Source organism: Sceloporus occidentalis, unplaced genomic scaffold (genome assembly GCF_023333645.1).
Source record: "Sceloporus occidentalis isolate IW3139 unplaced genomic scaffold, rSceOcc1.0.p SCAF_3, whole genome shotgun sequence".
Classification (NCBI taxonomy): domain Eukaryota; kingdom Metazoa; phylum Chordata; class Lepidosauria; order Squamata; family Phrynosomatidae; genus Sceloporus; species Sceloporus occidentalis.
The window spans coordinates 38,572,087-38,591,941 of NW_028316983.1; the positions used below are offsets into that span (position 1 = coordinate 38,572,087).

At 39.1% G+C, this 19,855-nt stretch overlaps 1 protein-coding gene across 4 annotated transcripts in view; it reads right to left on the reverse strand.

The window, feature by feature from the left end:
• ITCH (itchy E3 ubiquitin protein ligase) overlaps nucleotides 1-19,855 on the reverse strand; it is a 76,739-nt gene that overhangs the window by 37,656 nt on the left and 19,228 nt on the right. For 3 of the 4 annotated variants that reach the window (XM_089514072.1, XM_089514069.1, XM_089514070.1), the window contains exons 2-4: nucleotides 11,521-11,613; nucleotides 5,218-5,359; nucleotides 3,604-3,728 (exon numbers count right to left, since the gene is read on the reverse strand). In XM_089514072.1, coding sequence (XP_089370198.1) covers nucleotides 3,604-3,728; nucleotides 5,218-5,359; nucleotides 11,521-11,590 — 337 coding nt within the window. In that variant the 5' untranslated portion in view covers nucleotides 11,591-11,613. Of the gene's footprint in view, nucleotides 1-3,603; nucleotides 3,729-5,217; nucleotides 5,360-11,520; nucleotides 11,614-19,281; nucleotides 19,303-19,855 lie in introns of those variants that run through there. The other variant, XM_089514071.1, reaches the window with a different exon arrangement.

The following is a 19,855-nucleotide window of genomic DNA, read 5'->3' on the forward strand; positions in this document are numbered from 1 at the left end:
TTTACCCTTGATTTATCCATGGGTCATAGCAAATTCCATAATTTTGGGCCCCAAATCTGCTCTCGGCGTATCAGTGAGATCAATTTATAGTTGAGTATATTTGGTAATACAATTCAATGCTGATGCACCTTTTAAAACCAAGATAGGTATTATTCTCTTATTTAAAACAGTATCCTGGAGATTTAGCTTCAGTTTTACACTGAAAAGCACATTTGGCCATGCATCAAAACGGTTAATAGATGCTCTCAGGAGAACTGCTACAGAAGTCCACAAGCAAGATTTAGTCTTGGAACAGTCACTACAGTTGCAATAAAAACATTTTCCCTACGTTGTTCAGAAGCCTTTACCAGCTTCCACATACAGTGTCCATCTTTTCTGGCCAATGATAATTCCAAGTGGAACTGACAGATATGATTTTCCAAAATAACTGGACAACACCAATGTTGACAATACAGCAGAATGTGTCATAATTTTTCATATCAATCTCAGGCTGCATAACTCTTTTTTCAACAGTGAGCTGAAAAAAACTCATGCCTATAAATACCTTCATCAACATAAACAATATTGAAAATTTCTTTTAACGCCGATGGACATTTTCTATTGTTGCCCACTATTGTCTCAAGAGATCCAAGTCAGAACTGAAATCCTGAATAAGGGCTTCTGGTTTAGGCTGCCATTCAACAACAGTTATTATCACACAGTTCTCCCCTTATCTGAACCTTAAAATAGGGCCTCCATGCAAACCAGATCTCTTATTTCTTCTCACTACTTCCACACAAAGGCAACACCAAGACTCATCAGACATGCCCTCACACATTACCGTGCTTTCAAAGATGTTAGAAATTAGCTAGAATAACACTGCAGAAAGTGATGAGTTGATATTTGAGAAATGGCTAACAGCTTCCTTCTAGGCAAAGTGAATCAAGGAAAAGCAGAATTTGATGTTATATAAAGAATACATTAATTTCACACTACATGTATAAGTGTGCACAGTATTTTTTGTTTCCTTACATAAATGTCTGTGCTGTGCAAGAACAGCAAAGAAGAGGTCTGAAAAACTTGTGAAGTTTTTTTGATAACATAAAGATGTATGATTAAGCATGTGCATGTTTAAATCAATATGGATGGAATGCAAATTTGACTACAAGTATTTTCAGAAAACATCATAGAAAGAGGAGTGAAGACAGGACAAAGGAACAACCTAAGATATGCAGATGACACAATAATACAAGCAGAAACAAATAAAGACCTCAAACAATTACTGAGAAACAATTACGCTTCCTTCTTTCAAGGAAGAAAGAGCCAAGGTAGGCTTAAAGCTGAACATTAAGAAAACAAAAGTAACGGCCATGCAAACTCTACAAATTAACAAGAAAATAGAAATAGTCAAAGAGTCCCATATCTTGGATCAAATATTGACCAGAATGAAGACTGCAGTCAAGAAATTAAAAGACTAGAATTGGGGAAAGCAACTACGAGAGAAATGGACAAGATTTTACAATCAACTCTGAAGATTGAAGTTAGGATCATCCAGTCCATAGTATTCCCCATCACCATGTACTGCATGGGTTTAAAAAATGTACAGCTGGACAGTGAAGAAAGTAAATAAAAAGAAAATCAACTCATTTGAGATGAGGCACTGAAGAAGAGGGCTAGGAATACCATGGATGACCAAGAAGGCAAATAAATGGGTTGTAGAACAGATTAAGCCCAAATTCTCCCTGGAAGCCAGGATGACTAAACTGAAGTTGTTGTTCTTTGGCCACATCATGAGAAGGCATGAATCATTAGAAAAGACAATGATGCTAGCAAAGTACAGGGAAACAGATTTCTCATTTGCAAATCTCCCAGGGTCAGGGGTTTCCCAGCAGACAATGAGCACTAATCAAGCAGACATTAATCCTCTTGTGCAGACCCTCACACCCTGAGGACTGCCATCAGCAACAAACAATACACATGCAAATCACTCCTGCCTTTCCAGGTCACACAATATATATAGCCAAGTCCTTTCCAGGCAAACATTCTCTGAAGATGCCAGCCACAGTTGCTGGCGAAACGTCAGGAAGAAACTCTGCTAGAACATGGCCACATGGCCTGAAAAACCCACAAAAAACTATGGATGCCGGCCATGAAAGCCTTCGACTTCACAAATGTCCCAATCCTGAGGATTTCTGAGTAACTAGAAAGGAAAGAAAGATGTGGTAGCAACATAGAAGGCAATTATTTAAAATTCTACACTGATACTCAAATTACATAGTTCCTAATTTATCTGAAGACTAAAGACTAGGAAGAGGAGAGAAAAAAAATCTTGTACTTACTAACATAAACAGAGTTCTCTCATGGAAATTAATGGAAACATAAACTGTCTTTGTGTTACATTTGCAGCTTCAATCAACATGTAGAATAGCAACATCAAGACATACCCTCTTCATTGTCACTTTATATGTGAGGAAAAGGACAAGTGAAAAGAGGCTCCTATTTAGGTGGGGAATATTTATACAAGCCAGAGACCCTGACCTTCCATCTATTTGCTTATGAGGGGTCTCCTAGCAAATGGAAACTTCTTCTCATAGTTGCTTCTTTGAGAATGGAGAGGGTAGACATGTGAGAACAGAAAGGGTAGATATGCCCCTCCTTTCATGCTGACTGAAATTAGGTAATCAACACCTGGACAGAACTGTAGCTACCGGTAGAGAGTTCATGTGGAATGAAGTTGATGCTACATAATTATTTTCTTCTGCTAAATCTTTACAATACATACACACAGTTGTCATTCATGGTGTATGCCTCTTTCCTGCAGCTCCATCCTATCATATCTGCACTGCAGTAAATCTGCAAGAGTACAGGGGAGTGGGAAACACCCACTGTGTTCCAAATATGTCAGATGTACTCTATAGCACAAACCATTTTATATAATTCTAGCTGAAGTGCACCTACTAATATTCAGAATTTAACACCCCAAAAGGAGTCCGGGAGTGGGTTTTCTGTATTTTGAACCTCTTCTCTTTTACCTCAGGAATCTAATCAGCCATACTTCACAGAATCCTTTCCCATTTCCTGCCCTTTCTCAAATCTCAGAAATGTTAGCAGCAGTACCTTAGTGTTCTCCTGTTTTCTCATCTATTTTTCAGGTATAGGAATGTTAGCAAAGCTAAGAAACTTGTTTCCCCTATCTAAATGAATTGTACCTGGTGTTAACATGTTCTGTATCTAACACCTCAAGCTGCATGGGACTGTTGCTTTTTCACCACCATCTGAAATGATTTCCCAATGGTACAGCAGACTAAGGCTGCATCAGCACTGCAGAAATAATCTAGTTTGACAGCACTTTAACGGCCATGGCTTAATGCTATGGTATTCTGGGAATGGTAGCTTGTTGTAGCACCAGAGCAAAGTTATAACAAGTAAATTTCTTTAAAATGTTTACTACTGTTGTTATGCCACAAGACTTCTGTATTAATTTAACAGCCTTATTTCGCAAAAATAGAATCATAATGTTGAACTCTCAGTATTGTGATCTGTAAAGCAGGTTAGTTTTTCAAACAAAGGACAACACAAACAACTCTCTATGATGTAAGTTATATAAAGTTTACAAATACTTACGTTTCATATTGTTTGCTTTTAGTGTCTCATTAATATCTAGTGTGGCACTTCCTAGTAAGACATCAGATTTCAACGTCTGGTGACTCCATACACGAAAATTTAGTTTGCTAACCGGAGAAACAATTCTAAACAAACAGAATGTAATTAACACTTCACAAATAATTTTTTTCAAACTATCTTTCATTTTCAAGGTTATAAAGCTGGCACATATACTGCCCTGGATCATACTTTTTATCATCTTGCATTTTGAAATACCACAGATACCCTTGACAAGTCTGTTTCAAAACATCTGACCAACACTGCAATTCTGGAGGCTGAAGATGTGTTCAGTTTTTAGAAACAATAAATATAGTTTCTAAACATATGTGTGTGTGTGTGTGTGTGTGTGTGTGTGTGTGTGTATGTGTATGTGTATGTGTATGTGTATGTGTATATATATTCCAAGCTACACATTAATGTTGATTACTTCTGACTCCTGCTACTTTTCTCAGGCCTAAATCCAAACTGCTTCCATCAGCCGAATCAAGAGGTAGAAATCTCTCTTCCTCACTTAAGATCCCTCTGCCATGCACCCCCAAAACCAGCTCTGGAAGGATAAAAAGTCATCTGAAATTCTGCTGTACTGTCATTGCAGTGCTAGTGAAACAGTGGGTTTAAGGTTTAATTTTTTAAAGACTGACTATACATAAATATTTAAATGTAGTATTTACATTCTCAATGGAAGATCAAGCATCTTGATAAAGGAAACAACAAAAAGCCCTGACAAGCTCAATGGAAACCACTGTATTCAAAACTACAATAGGATTCATAAAGAAAAACGAGTGCTTTCATGGAAGACTAATTTGGCCCAGTCAATGTGAGTAAGCCATGTTATTTATTTATTTCAGAATTACAGTTACATAATGACAAACCTCATGCAGACTCAAAAATAACTGATTATAAAAAGGTATTTGACCATTCACAGTGAATTCTTGATGTCACATGCATGGTTGTAAATGCGTTTAAGTAGACTGAGTCAGTTCTCTAAGAATAATAGACAAATCCATTTGCAGTCTTTCTAACTTTGTACCAAAAAATGTCATCCTTTCTGACAATTAAATTATAATCTATTTGAACATGGCTGCTGGGTCCCCCCCCCCCCCCCAACTCCTTGTTGGAGAAAACTGTGGCTGAGATATGAAGAAGTGTTGATCCTCAATGTACATTGCATTCTTGAGGACTTCTCCTTCATGCAATGGCTTTTGATATTCCCCCTCTAAAAGCCATTCATACTGATCACGGAATTCTGGTATCATACTTGACATAGTACAAGGAACTGTGACTGGAAACAAAAATCTCTAGTCATGTGCCCCAGCTTATACAGCTATTGCTCTGCCTCTGTGATAACAACATCTGAAACAATTTTATCATGGTTACACAACCTGGGAAAATCCCCTAATGATAGATCCTGGGAAAAGTTCAAAGCAAAACTCCATAGAGAGAGGGTGAGCATACAAGAGTGCACAAGTTATAAGTACTAATTTCTTCCAGTGTCTTTCTTATGACACACTGGCTTATTTTGTTTTTATTGTTATTTGCAATAGAAAATCAAGTGAATAACATTCCCAAACCTACACTGTAAGATGTTGCTTCCATTTTGGACTATTAGTATTGTTGCATTTTTCTGTCTTCTTGGACTGTCCATCAACTGTGACTTCTACATAAGGGCTGGGACCAAACCATTTGTTTTTGTTTTCTTTCAATTTTGCAGAAATAACTGTTGAAAATAAAAGAACAAATGTTTTACTTGCCTCATTAACACCAGAAATTATTACATCACTAAATATTGTATTAGCTAGCAATACAGATTGAGTCTTCCTTATATGGAATTCAGAAATTCAAAATATTTCAAAATCCAAAACTGGACAGACATGGAAGGCTGAAAAAGTGACACCTTTGCATTCTGAAGGTTCAGTGTACACAAACTTTCTTTCATGTACAAAATCATTAAAAATAGTATGTATAAAATCACCTTCACGCTATGTGTATAAGGTGTATATGAAACATGAATGAATTTTGTGTTTAATCTTGGATCCCATCTCCAAGATATCTCATTATGTATGTACAGTGTGCCTGCATTTTACTCAGGTGCAGCATATGCGGTTTTCAGCATATGCTGAAAGCCGCGCCGAAAAGCCCCTCACGTGCCCTGGAAGATGTAATGGAGGCTGTGCTTATGGGGCTCCAGCACACACGGATTTCCCTTTATGCGGAGGGATCCGGAAAGGATGCCCACGTAAGGGGAGGGCCCACTGTATATGCAAATACAGATATTCCAAAATCCAAAACATCTCTTTGGATAAGAGAGATTCAACCTGTACTGCTTTATATTCATCTAGTTTAGCTTTCAAAATCTCGTTTTCTTTGAGGTTTGGTTACAACAATATTAACTACACATAACATTTCAAAAAATGATTGGAGTAGCATAATTAGAATAAATAATGTTTCATGTTGTCATTTTGCTTTGACTTATTCTTGTGTGCTTTCAAGTTGTTTCTGACTTACGGAGACCCTAAGCTGAATCTATCAAAGGGCTTTCTTTATTAACTTTGCTCAAAGGGGGTTTCCCTCAGCCTCCTTATGAGGCTGAGAGTGTGTGACATGCCCAAGATCATCCAGTGGGTTTCCTTGGCCAAGCAATAATAATAATAATAAAATAATAAAAATTTTATTTATATACCGCCCTTCCATAAGATCAGGGCGGTTTACAACAATTAAAATACACAATATTCAATTAAAACCATACCAAAAGTACATAAATCATACAATAAAATGAAATCAAAACAAAAGCAAAAACAAAAGCAAAAACAAAAGCAAAAGCCCCCGGGTTAGCCAATCCATTGCCTGTGCGGCGGGGGGGGGCCTATGGGGCCTTAATCGGGGAATGCTATTTGAAACAGGTAGGTCTTCAGATCCCGTTTGAATTGGGCCAGGGAGGTAGCTGAGCGGAGCTCTAGGGGCAGCGTATTCCAAAGGGCCGGGGCGGCGGTGGAAAAAGACCTCCTAGAGGTGGAGGATAATCTCGCCCCGGGAACCCTAAGTAGTTGCTGCCCAGATGTTCTGAGGGTGCGGGGCGGAATGTACGGGGAGAGGCGGTCCTTCAGGTATCCTGGGCCCAAGCCATTTAGGACTTTATAGGTCATCACCAACACCTTATATTGCGCCCGGAAGCGAATGGGCAGCCAATGGAGGTCTTTTAAAACCGGTGTTATATGGCTGGCCCTGGACGTACCAGTAACCAGCCTAGCTGCCATGTTCTGCACCATTTGAAGCTTCCGGGTTTGGTATAAGGGCTGTCCCATGTAGAGTCCATTGCAGAAATCCAGTCTCGAGGTTATCAGGGCATGTACCACAGTTTCAAGGTCCCTCTGGGCCAGGTATGGGCGCAGCTGGCGAATAAGCCGAAGCTGATGACAGGTGCTCTTGACCGTCGCATTCACCTGAGCAGTCAGGTGAAGGGACGAGTCAAGAAGCACCCCCAGACTGCGCACGGAGTCCTTCACAGAGAGCGTGACCCCGTTCAGGACAGGTGGAACCACCGTCATTCCTGGACCAGGGGAACCTATCACGAGTACCTCCGTTTTCTCTGGATTCAGCTTGAGTCGGTTTTCCCTCATCCAGCCCATTACTGACTCCAGACAGGCCACGAGAGGAGAGACGCCATCCTCAGTCACTGCATCAGTCGGAGACATAGAGAAAATAATCTGGGTGTCATCAGCGTACTGATAACCCCGCGCCCCATGTCTCCGGATGATCTCTCCCAGCGGTTTCATGTAAATGTTAAATAGCATGGGAGACAGAATGGCTCCTTGAGGGACCCCAGTTTTAAGGGCCCTCTCATCGGAGCACACGTCTCCCAGCTACACCATCTGGGACCTCCCAGAGAGGTAGGACCGGAACCACTGGAGCGCAGTGCCCCCGATTCCCACCTCTGCCAGGCACCCCAGAAGGATACCATGGTCTATGGTATCGAAAGCCGCTGAGATGTCCAAGAGCACCAACAGGGACACGCTTCCCCTGTCGATGCCCAGACGGAGATCATCGACCAAGCTTAGTCTCCCAGTGTCCTAGTTTAACACTGAAACCACTACACCACACTAAGCTCTCAAACATATCAATACTGCCAAGTAAGCTTAAATTAGCACCAAACAAAGTGTCAGGCCTCTCACTTCAATTATAAACTTGCAAGATGCCTGATTTAGAACATCAAAGTGCAAACTCCAGTTTGCAATTAAGACAAAACAAAAAGAATCTGATTCTGAAAGATGAATATTGGAGAACATTTGGTGTTGAAGGTGTCTTTAAGTTGTTTTCTACTTATGGCAGCCCTAAGGAGTTTTCTTGGCAAGATTTGTTCAGAGGTGGTTAAGGTTTTCTTTTCAGAAGTGTTACTACTGAGTGGTCACATCAGACGTGGCTTCTCTCTGGTCTTCTGATCATGTCTATCTAGAACTCTGCTCCCAAATTTTTTCACATCTTGTTACTCTGCTCTACACAAGATCCTGAATAAGCTTCAAAATGTTCCATGCTTTCTGTGCTCTCACATCTTTCTGCTGTTGCAGCTTCAGCAGCCACATATATCTGAAGGCCTCCTATTTCCTTGAAAGATTCCACTCACAAACCTAAACTGCAGTCTTCTTTGCTACTATGCAACCCCCCCCCCCATTTTCTTCATATTCCTCTCAAAAAGTCTCCATTTCCATGAAATTTTTAGAACACCCATAGTTCCAATGCCCTATCAAATTACATGCAACTGAAATAATCACATATTCTTTTCTTGCCTTCATTTCTTTCCCTCCCTCTTTTGCTTCCTCCCCCCCCCCCCCGTTTTTAGCTTGTGAGACCTTGATGAAAGAGCCTGTCAAAACATATTTGTGAAGTGTTCTGCAAATGGAGAGACTGATATAAACAAACCACAATGCCATGCACTTTATTCTATTTTATAGTTTGTGTGTGTGGAAGAAGCAGAGGTGGTCTATATATCAATATATGACCAGTCGCTTACAACTGGGCCAACAGTACATGCAATCTGTCATTTTCAAATTTTCTGAATCCTTTACATACAGTATTGCTTTTATTTATTTATTTATTTATTTATTTATTTATTTATTATCCCACCTTTCTCCCAAAATGGGACCCAAGGCGGTGAACATATATAAACATAAGTTAAAACTGTACAATTAAAAGCATAAAAATATAAAAATTACAAATATAAATTATTAAAAAAACATACAGAGTTAAAATTAAAAAGTCCAAGTCCAACCCTCTCCAACCCTTATATGATCCTATGGTCAAACTGATTTACTATTAGTTCTACATGCCTCTTGGGAGAGAGAAGGAATTGATTCAGCCTTCCATTCTAACATGTACCCTTTCTCCAAACCTGTCCCCACACAGCTAGCACAATGTTGACAGACCCTTTAATGGATCACTATGGGTCTGTTTCTCAATTTTCATCTAACACCTTCTGAAAAGTATTATTGTACTGCAAGCATTAGTTTACCTGTGCCAAAAAGATTTTCCGTGGAAAGAATCAGAGTTTTATTCTGATTTTGTGAGGATTTAAGACCTGTGTTCTGAAGTAGCACTCATGCATGTCACAACAAGAGTAAAGTCTATAATGACTAACAAAGAGTAGATCCCACATTATTTATTAACTATTTACAACCAAGTTCTGCTTGGTGGAAGAAATGTTTAAATGGAATGTCGTCTACAGAAAGATGGCAACCTCATGTCTTTTAAAAGAAATTTCCTTTTCTCATCTAGATCTGAAAACCCGTGATGATTGTGCTTGCATGCCCCATATCTTCAAGAGACTGTACAGTCGGCCCTTCTTATACATGGATTTTTATACATGGATTCAAGCATACACGGTTTGAAAATGTTCCAAAAAAGTATAAATTTACCTTGATTTTCCATTTTTTATAAGGGACACCATTTTGCTACGTCATTATATTTAATGGGACTTGAGCATACACGGATTTTGTTATACACGGGGAATCTTGGAATCAAACCCCAGCGTATAACAAGGGTCCACTGTATTTACAAATCTTGTTTCGTTCATGTTTTAAGTTTCCTATTCCAAACTCTAATAAAAGGGAATGCATGAAAATGCACTCCATAAAAAAGCAGATGTTGGCTGCAATGCAGAAATAATCCAGTTTGACACCACTTTAACTACCATGGCTCCATGCTATGGAATTCTGGAAACTGCAGTTGGTTGTAGTACCTGAGCTGTCTGAGCTGTGTATAAGAAATCCGTGTATAAGAAGGGCCAACTGCATTTTAATCAACCTTAATCTGCCTTCTTTTAACTTGTAAAATGGTGTAATATGTTTTTGGTCATTTAAAATTCTTTTTTAGTTTATATTGTTTTAAATTGATCAGGGTGATTTTATTATACTCCACCAAGAGATCTTTAGATAGAGAACAGGATATAAATATCTTAATAAAAGAGGGAAAACACATTACAGATGGTTTGATTCAATTAAAGAAGCCATAGCCCTGCGTTTGCAAAACCTAGGTAGAGCAGTTGACAAACGGGGCTCTTGGAGATCTCTCATTTGTAGGATTGACATTGGCTAACTTGACAGTGTGTAACAACAATAAATAGGACCACTAATTTCAAATATTAACTGTTAGTATTATTAAAACTTAACATAAGAAAACCTGTGGGGGTAAAGGAAAAAAACGCAGTTCATTCTGAAGTTTATCATATAATGTAACTATTTAAGCATTATTTAATTAAATTTAAATAATTTTAATTTAATTTACTCTAAACATTTAAAATACCAACATAACATGAGCTTCTTTCACTAATCAGAATCTAAAAGGTATGTAGCTACCAACTGAAAACTCATAAAAACTCTTCTTATTGGAGTACAAAACAAAAGTAGAAAACAGATACATCTGTCCCATTCTAGATCTTTCCTTTTCTAGTGAGGCACAAATATGTAAATGTGCTTGGGTGTGCCCAAAGCATCTTTCTTTATCATGGCCACAGGATGGCATGTTTGCTGTTGTGCACTAGTTGCAAGTTAAGTTATCCATTTTACAAAAAGATGTGTAAAAATGTGCTGACAACACAGAGAAATCTGTAATGAAGGTAAGATGGCAAACAATAGCACTATCCAGAACACAAAATTCAGAATTCTTTAAAGAATGTCTGCCATAAAAATACATCAGCACCACTGAAACGATGAAGATAAAAAGTAACACAGACACAATAAAAGTCTTAACAGAAGTTACAGTCTTAACCAAAGTAACAGAAAAAGAACTTTGACTCCTGCCTAGTCTGGTTGGCACATTGAGATAAACCTAAACAGGGATGTAGCCGGGGGGGGGGGGTGGTTCTGGGGGTCCGGACCCCCCCTTCCATTAGAAAAATGAATGGTGTGTGCTGCTGCACTGCCACAGCCAAGCCCCATTATAATGGTGGCACTTAGTCTGGACCCCCCCCCCCCTTCCTAAAATCCTAGCTACGTCCCTGACCTAAATGTGATGGATTGCTCCACCTGCCACCCCAAGAATGACACAGAAATGTTCTCATCCTCGTGGTCAAAGCAGAATGGACCACAGTTTGCTATCAAAATGCTTTGCATTCAAAAGATCCTAAATTCTAGTCTCAACATCTCTAGTCAAAAGACATCTTGAACAGCTGGGCTGGAAAAGACCTCTTCCTGATAAGATGGAGGACTGCTACAAGTTACAAAGGTTTGACTCAGTGTATGATATTTTCTTATGTTTTCATTTCTGATAGTGTTTGATGGATCTTCAATGTACTCACAAATGTGTGAAGGTCATAGACAGACAATGGGTATTTGCAATTCCCTCTGCAGTCACAAAGAGACCATCCACAGACTTGACCTAGACACATACCAGTGATCTGAAGCTGTGATTTCATAGTTAATCCACTGACAGATTCTGATCTTGATCCATTACCAGCCATACCACAGAAAGGAGTACATGAACCTGAATGAAGAAACAAAAATGTCATTCTTACAGTAAAAGACTGGACCAATAAGACCAGATAGTACATGCTTTGATGTGGCATAATACTGTATTGCATAGTAGGCCACCCAGGAAGACCAATTTAATAGGAAGTACCAAGGAATTGGAGAAATGTGGATCCTGAAAAGATAACAGACCATAAAGAAAATTACAACAGCTAAATATGCTACTATCCAAATATCTGCCATCATTATAGGTTGTAAAGGTCCCATGATTTGCAAGGACCCCTAAAGGAAACACAATGTGGATTGCGTCACTCCCATGCCAAACACAGGTCACACTTGAAGAAGTCCAAGCAGCCAATGGGAGGGGAGGAAGGGTTTGTTCCTACATTGCATATCAGTATGTCTATTTATTTTTCACCAAGAGAAATCAATCACAGACATCATTAGTACAGAATGGAGAAAATATAAGCAAATTATAAAGTAGATTTTGACTATAATCTAGCCAACAAAGAATTAAGCTAAGGAGGAAAAAAATCAACAATGCGTTTTGTAGTCTGTAAAATTATTGTTAATACCTGTGGGAAGGATGTCAGAATTAACACCAGTTGTACTAAATACCAACCTCCATCTTCCTCTCATTATCCAGATGTCTGAGTAAGTGCTTTCTTTTAATTAAACAAAACTACCAGCCCTTAATTTTCTTGGATTGCATCCATCTATCAAATACATACTACGGCATTTGTATATCCTACAGTCATGTAAACAGGGCAGATTGAAGCTGGATAAGGACTGGCTGCTTACTGTATAATTGTAGTTTTCCAAGTTGTCATCTGTGAACTCATACAAATGGGTTATATGTGCCTTCACAGTGCATCATACGGAACCTTTTGCGATATTATGTTAGTGTGTTTGTGGTAGTCCTACCCACTATCAGAGAGCCCTACCAGACTGTTTCCCACCTAAACCCTGAGTTCCATGGATTTCCAAGGATCTAAGCAGCAGCCAAAGATCTAAGGAGAGGTGAGGATATGATGAAGGAAGGATGGGCCGGATTGTGTGAATTCACAGATGACGACCACTCGAAGAACTTAAGTTACAGGTAAGTACCCAGGGAATCCATGATGCTTCCTAACTGCCAGCATGAAAAAGCAAGCCGAACAACTCTTTTCATCAACAAAGGACAAAAGTGCATAAATATGTCTGATGTTAACAGGCTGAGCAAAAGCTGGTGCATAATTACAAAGTATCATGCTGCTGTAGGCATTCTCTGCATATGACTTGGTACAGAGGCAGCAATGGGATTGAATAAGCCCTTCTCAGCAATTGAATGTTCTGCTAAAGTCGGGAGGGAACAGACTAGCATAACCAAGCATGGCTATGCAAGGCAATGAGTTCTGTCAGATCCTTGCCACATTATGGTTACTTACAGACATCATAATTGGCGATGTAAATGAGCATAACATTGCAGAGATCCTTCCTGTCATTGTGAAACAGACTGTTGACATCAGTATAACTAGCAGGCTGATTGATCTAGAGATCAGGTGCTTTCACCATATGAAACATCTAAACTGTGTAGGAGCAGGCATCATCAGTAAGTAAAGTGGTGACTCAAGTTGGAAAATGAAAAGATGTTGAAGAAGAAATGACTGTTATTCCAATGTCAATAAGGCTAGATGTGACACAGCCTTCAATGCCCTAGCCAACAATGTTGCTCCTTGGATACAGAGGGAGAAAGAACTAACAAAGGCAGATGAATGAATTAGATTTGGTTGATGGTGCCCACACTGATACCTAAGAACTCTGACCGGGTTCTGTATCAAAAAATGAATTTTACTTGGTACCTTGGATGATGGTATTAAGATCATTACCTAAGAAGTTTGATATGGTTTCATGCCGAAATTGATACTTGACAAGTCAGATGAGTTACCACTGAAGTCTGCTTGACATTATAGGTTTGTTGTTGTTAACTGCGCTTGAATCAACTTCAACACATGATGACTCAATGGATGAGAAATCTCCAAGACCCCATGTCTTTCACTGCTCTGCTTAAGTCCATGACCTCCTTGAGTCTATCTATCTGGCATGTGGTCTTCCTCTCTTTCTACTACCTTCTACCTAGCATTATTGTCTTTTCTAATGCTTCATACCCCCTCAAAATGTGGGCAAAGTACAGCAACCTCAATTTGATCATCCTGTTTTCCAGGGAGAGTTCAAACTTGATCTATTCTAGGACCCATTTATTTGTCTTTTTGGACAGCCATGGTATCCTCAGCACTATTTTCCAGCACTAGATCTCAAATGAGTTGATCCTCTTATCTGCTTTCTTAACTGTCCAGCTCTCACATCCATACACAGTGACAGGGAATACAATGGCTTGGGCAATTCTTACTTTAGTACTCATTTGTATCTCTTTACACTTCAGGATCTTGCCTAGTTCTTTCATGACTGCCTACTCATTCCAAGTCTTCATATTTCTTAACTATAGTCTCCATTCTGATCAATTTTTGATCCAACACATAGAAAATCTTTAACTATTTCAATTTCCTCACTGTCTAGACTGAATTTATGTAGATGCCCCATGGTCATTATTTTTGTTTTCTTTATGTTCAGGAGTAATTATGCCTTTGCACTTTCAGGTAGGTTGCAAAACTGATATCTGATGTTTCCAGAGCAGTGCTATGCTGAAATTGATATGGACCACAGAATGTACTTGATACCATGGTAAATGGTACTGCAGTTGATACCTGACTACTCTGGTATGGTATGGTAAGATACTGAAAGTGGTATTCGCCAACTCCAATGCGCTAAAACCAGGAAAATACTGATATAAAACTGATATGTCAGTCTGAATTACCTTGACTAATCTCATTCAACTCAGTTTTGGACTGTGATATCATACCAGCACAGGAATACTTAGCTCTAACAGGTGGGAATCCCCGCATCATGGGGATGGAGATCTCTCTGTCCCATGAAGAGTACTTTTCTTCACCTGGCTAGAAGACAAATGGACACTCACCAGCCTATGGATGGAGCTCTCTCTGTCTCTATTAGCTACATAGGCAACCTGTCTGAACCAATCCTGAGGTGATTATACAGAATGGTCAGGCTAAGTGCTGGTGTATTACCCAGGGCCATCTGGGTATCAAGAAAAGCCTCCTCCAGATTGAACTGAATCCAAGATGCTGGACTCCTAGGAGGGGTACAGACCACCCAAAAAGGGTGGTCTGCCGGCGCCTTGTTTTGCTGCGCAAGGGAGCCACAACGGACAAACCGCGCAGCTCCCTCGCACAGCAAAAAAGAACCTGCAAAAAGTGGGTTCTTTTTCTGACGCACTTGTGACACCCAAGTGCGCCAATGGCACACTCGCGACGTCACAAGCGGGCCGCAACATGCGGACGCCAAGTGTCCGTCACATCAAAATGACAGCGCCCATGTGTACAGGTTGCGGGGCGTCTGTAAGCGATGCCACGAGGCAACCCTAGAACGTATTCATTACGTGCTAAAAGGCCCGTCTGTCCAGGGCCCTAGTCTCAGAATCAAATTATAAAGTCCTGTGGAGGAACAGCCAACTCTGGTACAGGTCAATCTTCTATCATAGCTTCATCTAAACTGTGATAGATGTATCTGATGAAGCACAAACAAATTTGCATCCATCAAAAGTTCATATCCATACTTCACAAAGATTTTTCAAAAGCAAATGTTGGAAACATTGTGTTGACAAGTCACCTTTTATATAAGCTATCCAGGCCATCACACTACATTTTAATCTGTCCTTGCCCTAAAATTTGGATAGCCTCTACACGATTTATAAACTGGTGTACGAACATTACAATCATAAATGGGAGACTACTGGGGATTGCATCTAAAACAGTTTATGTACTCTTCAAAGTCCAAGGAGATTATTTTTCCCAATTTTCAAGTTTCAAAGAATTAACAGACCTTGCAACAGACCCTGGTATTTCAAAATTATAACACTGGAATCAACAATGATCCAGCACTTTCAGGCTAAACAGAGTATTAATTATTCAAACATTTGCTTGGGTGATGTCAGTGGTTTTCTCCTTTCTGAAAACGTTTAACTATGCTTTAGAACTTGTTTTATGACCAAGAATTCCTTAGAATTTGGTGTATTCGTGATGTGCTGCTATCTTTCAGAAAGAAAAATTATGGAATTTATAAATAAGAAAAGAAGTGGGAAACTCAGTTGGAGCAGTCTTAAGTGTCTATGACATACAAATACACTTTTGGCAATGTGAAAGGGCAGAACATTGCAGAGCACTTTTTCACATACATACACTTTTTCCTTGAAAGAGGAAAGAGTTCTGTGTACAGATAAAACAGATAAGAGTAATAAACTGCAGCCTTATCTCATCTTTTGGCTAACTGGAAACCACTGTTTCTTCATATTGTTTCCTAAAAATGGTCTCTTATCCAGCGTTTAAGTTAGCAATCAAGACAATGGTACATGGTGATTCTGGTCAATGCTTGATCCAAGGTATGGGAACTCTTTAACTATTTCAATTTCCTCACTGTCTTTGTTGAATTTACTAGAATACACTCATGTCAAATGTCAAAATTAGTTTGTAATCTGAGAACACAAAACAAGAGTCCTTTTCAAATGAAAAGAATACAACTAGTAAAAAAGAAAAAACTACTTTTCAAAAATGCAGAACAAGTTTGTAGCTTGTTCATTTCCCCTGTATGCAATAGCTATGGAAAACTAATTAACAGACTGAGAGATTAAGTTGAAACTGAACAAGGGTTTTCTAGCCAAATAGGTAAGCAAAAGAGATTAAAGGATGTTACACTGTCTATTTTTAAATGTACTGTATAAATCAGAATATACATCAAATCATGTCTTTGCAGAGGAAAAGACTGTCACTTTCTAAACTTTCTTTCAGGTTTAGTATCTAAGTTTCATTTTACACTGAAGTCCAAAGAATGGGTGGTGAATTGAAAACTTGGGCCAGCAGCAAGTTATTTGCTGAAAATTCAAATTTATTGGTGTATTGGTTCATGTTGCCTGTTTCCAGCCAGCTCCTTCTGCAAGTGGTAATGACTATGGTGAACAGAAACTTCCCAGCTGCAGAAAACTGAGTGCTACAAGTGCCAAGTTCAGCTTATTGGTCCTCTAACAAATCAGAATCTGAATAAATACTTTATTCTAACAAACTACAGTGTGAAGTCATCATAAACCATGAGTTCAAGGTGCTAAGTATTCCATGGCTGGTATATGTGCTTTCTATAGTCACTTCTACTTGCAAAAGGTTGATGCAGCACAAACTAGCATGCTTACTTGTTATTTATACATCAAGTTTTTCAGTAATTCTGGCTGGCTGGCTGGTAGGTAACAAATTTGACTATTAGCCAGAACGTATTTGATTTGTCATTTTAAAGCAGGTAACTTTTTATATGGCTGCTGTTTTTACCTACTACAGTCCGCCCTCTCCATACGTGGCTTTAAGCTTACGCGGGCGGTGAGTGACAAGGGACAAAATGTGAGTGCACCGCCATTCAAATCAATGGGACTCCAGTATACACAAAATCTGCCATGCGTGGGGAATCCCCCACGTATGGCAAGGGCAGACTGTACAATTATACTGACAGGTGTCAAATTAAAATATAAATTATATATATTTGCTGGTGATAAAATAAGGCCAAAGGCCTAACTCATACTTAATGCTAAAATTGAAGTAGAGTTTAGTGTGACAGGAACCAGTAACACTGAACTTTGGGCACCCTCCCACACATTATTCTGGTAAGTATGTGAGAAACTAGGAAGCTTTGCTGCATTTATTAACCAGCACTTGCTATAATACTCAAACCTGGACAAACCATGGTTAATGTTACCTGTAGTATGCTGAAATACAATTTCAAGTCATTGTTTTATTAATGTGGCTTGTTTCAACTAGACATTGTTAAAATTACAGTTTAGGATTTCGATGACCCTAACCACAGTTAATATAAACAGGAAGCTTAAGTTCCAGTCTCCTCCTCCTAGCTACTTCAGAAGGGAAATGGGTGCATGCAAGCCCATGGCTTATTCTTATAAAGCTAAACAACACAACCATTGACTAGCAGTTACTTATACATCTTAAAAAGCTTTTGCTAGCTCCTGGCTGGGTCTATGGTCTCCCAGAAATATGAAAACAGAGATCTTCCTTTCAAGTGTTCTTGCTTGAACTACTGCAATGTTCATTAACATTTCAAATTATTGGGAGGTAAACAATTAGCACAAACAGCCTAAGAAAAAATAAACACACAAAAACTCTCTGTAAACTCATGGAAAGGGTTGTGAACAGCTATTTCATTGCCAAAATGTATCCTTTAGTTAGTGTGTGTATATTTGCGACATTTTTTGGTAAGAAATTGGGGTGGAGGACAGAGGGGTAGATTAAATATTTGTGCTAACTGAATTAATTAAATGAATGGGACTGGTTAATCACAACTAGCAAGGGTCATAGTTAGTTCAGTGGGTCTATTGATGCTGAATTTAGCATACAGAGCTGTTTACACCAGTGCTTACAGCATGTACATACCTGCTCTTGATGGGAAGCATAGAACAAAACTCTACTTTTCATAATATCAAAAGAATAAGCAAATTATATGTTTCTGTTACTGATATTTAATTCCTAATACTTTACTATTTTATTTATTTAACTTTTATGCCACTTTTCTCTCAATACATAATTTACTACAAAAACTTGGTATTCAAACACAACTGGTTGCTATTACATATATTCAGTCATAAGTGTTCAGTTTTTAACAAAATTATGCACTATTGCTTCTTGTTTTACCCCCAGCTCTTGAACCTAGTATTATAGATTCCTAAATGTCCAAAACTAACTGGAATTTTCATGGGCTTCTGTTGATCATCTACTTCTATAAATACAAATGATAAACTCAAGTCCTGAGTTTTCAACACTGTGTAACCAAAACTAGGCTACTGAAAAACAAGATGAAGGCATGAGAATTGTTGACAAAACCCAAGTTTATAGAAACAGATACGGCCTTTAGGAGACCCTCTCCCTTAAACTGAATATATTCAGGGGTCACAGATTGCTGAGTACAGTAGTGTTTGGAGCAGAAAAAACCCCATAGGGAGGGGGATGGAGAGCAAATGTACTATGCTGGGGAAAAATGCATACAGTGCACCCGCTCCATATGCAGGCGTGCCATATGCATCTTCCTGTTTATGTGGAAGCCTTGCTGTAATCAACTGAATGGCATGTGTGCCTGTGGCATGGGCGCACTGCACCGCCACAAGCCCCATTCTATTGAATGAGCTTATGCAGTATTTGCCTTACGCGGGGGGGGGGGGGGGGAATCCCCGTGTAAGGTAAGGCTCCACTGTAGTTGGTTGGAGAAATTTCTGAAATGGAACGCCTCAGTTAGCAAAGAAATCTAAATGGTTGAATTCTTAATGGCCCTCCAGGTGTTTTGGACTTCAGCTCCCAGTTTTCCAGAACATTAGCTAAGATGGCTGAGGCTTCTGGGAGCTGAAGTCCAAAATACTTGGAAGGTCAGAGTTTGGACTTCACTGCAGTAAAGTGTTCGCTTTGCTTAGGAAGGTGAGGTCCTCCTTGAACACTACTGCAAAAACAAATAGCCTTGGAAACACGTATGTTGATCTGAACTAGAAGCAAGAATGGGGCCCAAATTAACAAATAAGGTGTTACATTACCTGGGCTGCTGCAACAGTCTTGTTTTCTTATCTTTCCCTTCTTCCTTTTCAAAACAGATATTTCCAGAGATGTAAGTGACATTTATTGAACATTACTGGAAAATCCAGAATGCAGGTATAACTACATTTTTCCCTATTAGCATACCTAGAACTACATAATCTTGTTTTAAAAGTTCACTTTCTACTCAAAATGCAGAAAAACAGGTTTCTATTATTCTCAAGACTATACTGAGGTTATGGCAATATTATTTAAATTTCAAACGTGGGAGGATACAGAAATCTGAATAAAATTTTCTTTACATGCCAGCTCTACAAGAAACAAACATCTGGTAATCATGTGAAGTCAAACGCTTTCATGGCTGGCAACCATAGGGTTTTTTTTTTTTGGGGGGGGGGGGGCTATGTTCTAGAAGAGTTTATTCCTGACCTGTCGCCAGCAGCTGGCATCTTCAAAAAATACTGGCATGGAAGTGAGTGGTACATATATACTGTTGGTTGAGAGGAAGCAATTTACATGTTAATCTGTTGTTGAATGGTAAGGCCTCAGGGTGTCTATTTAATTAATGATCCACTG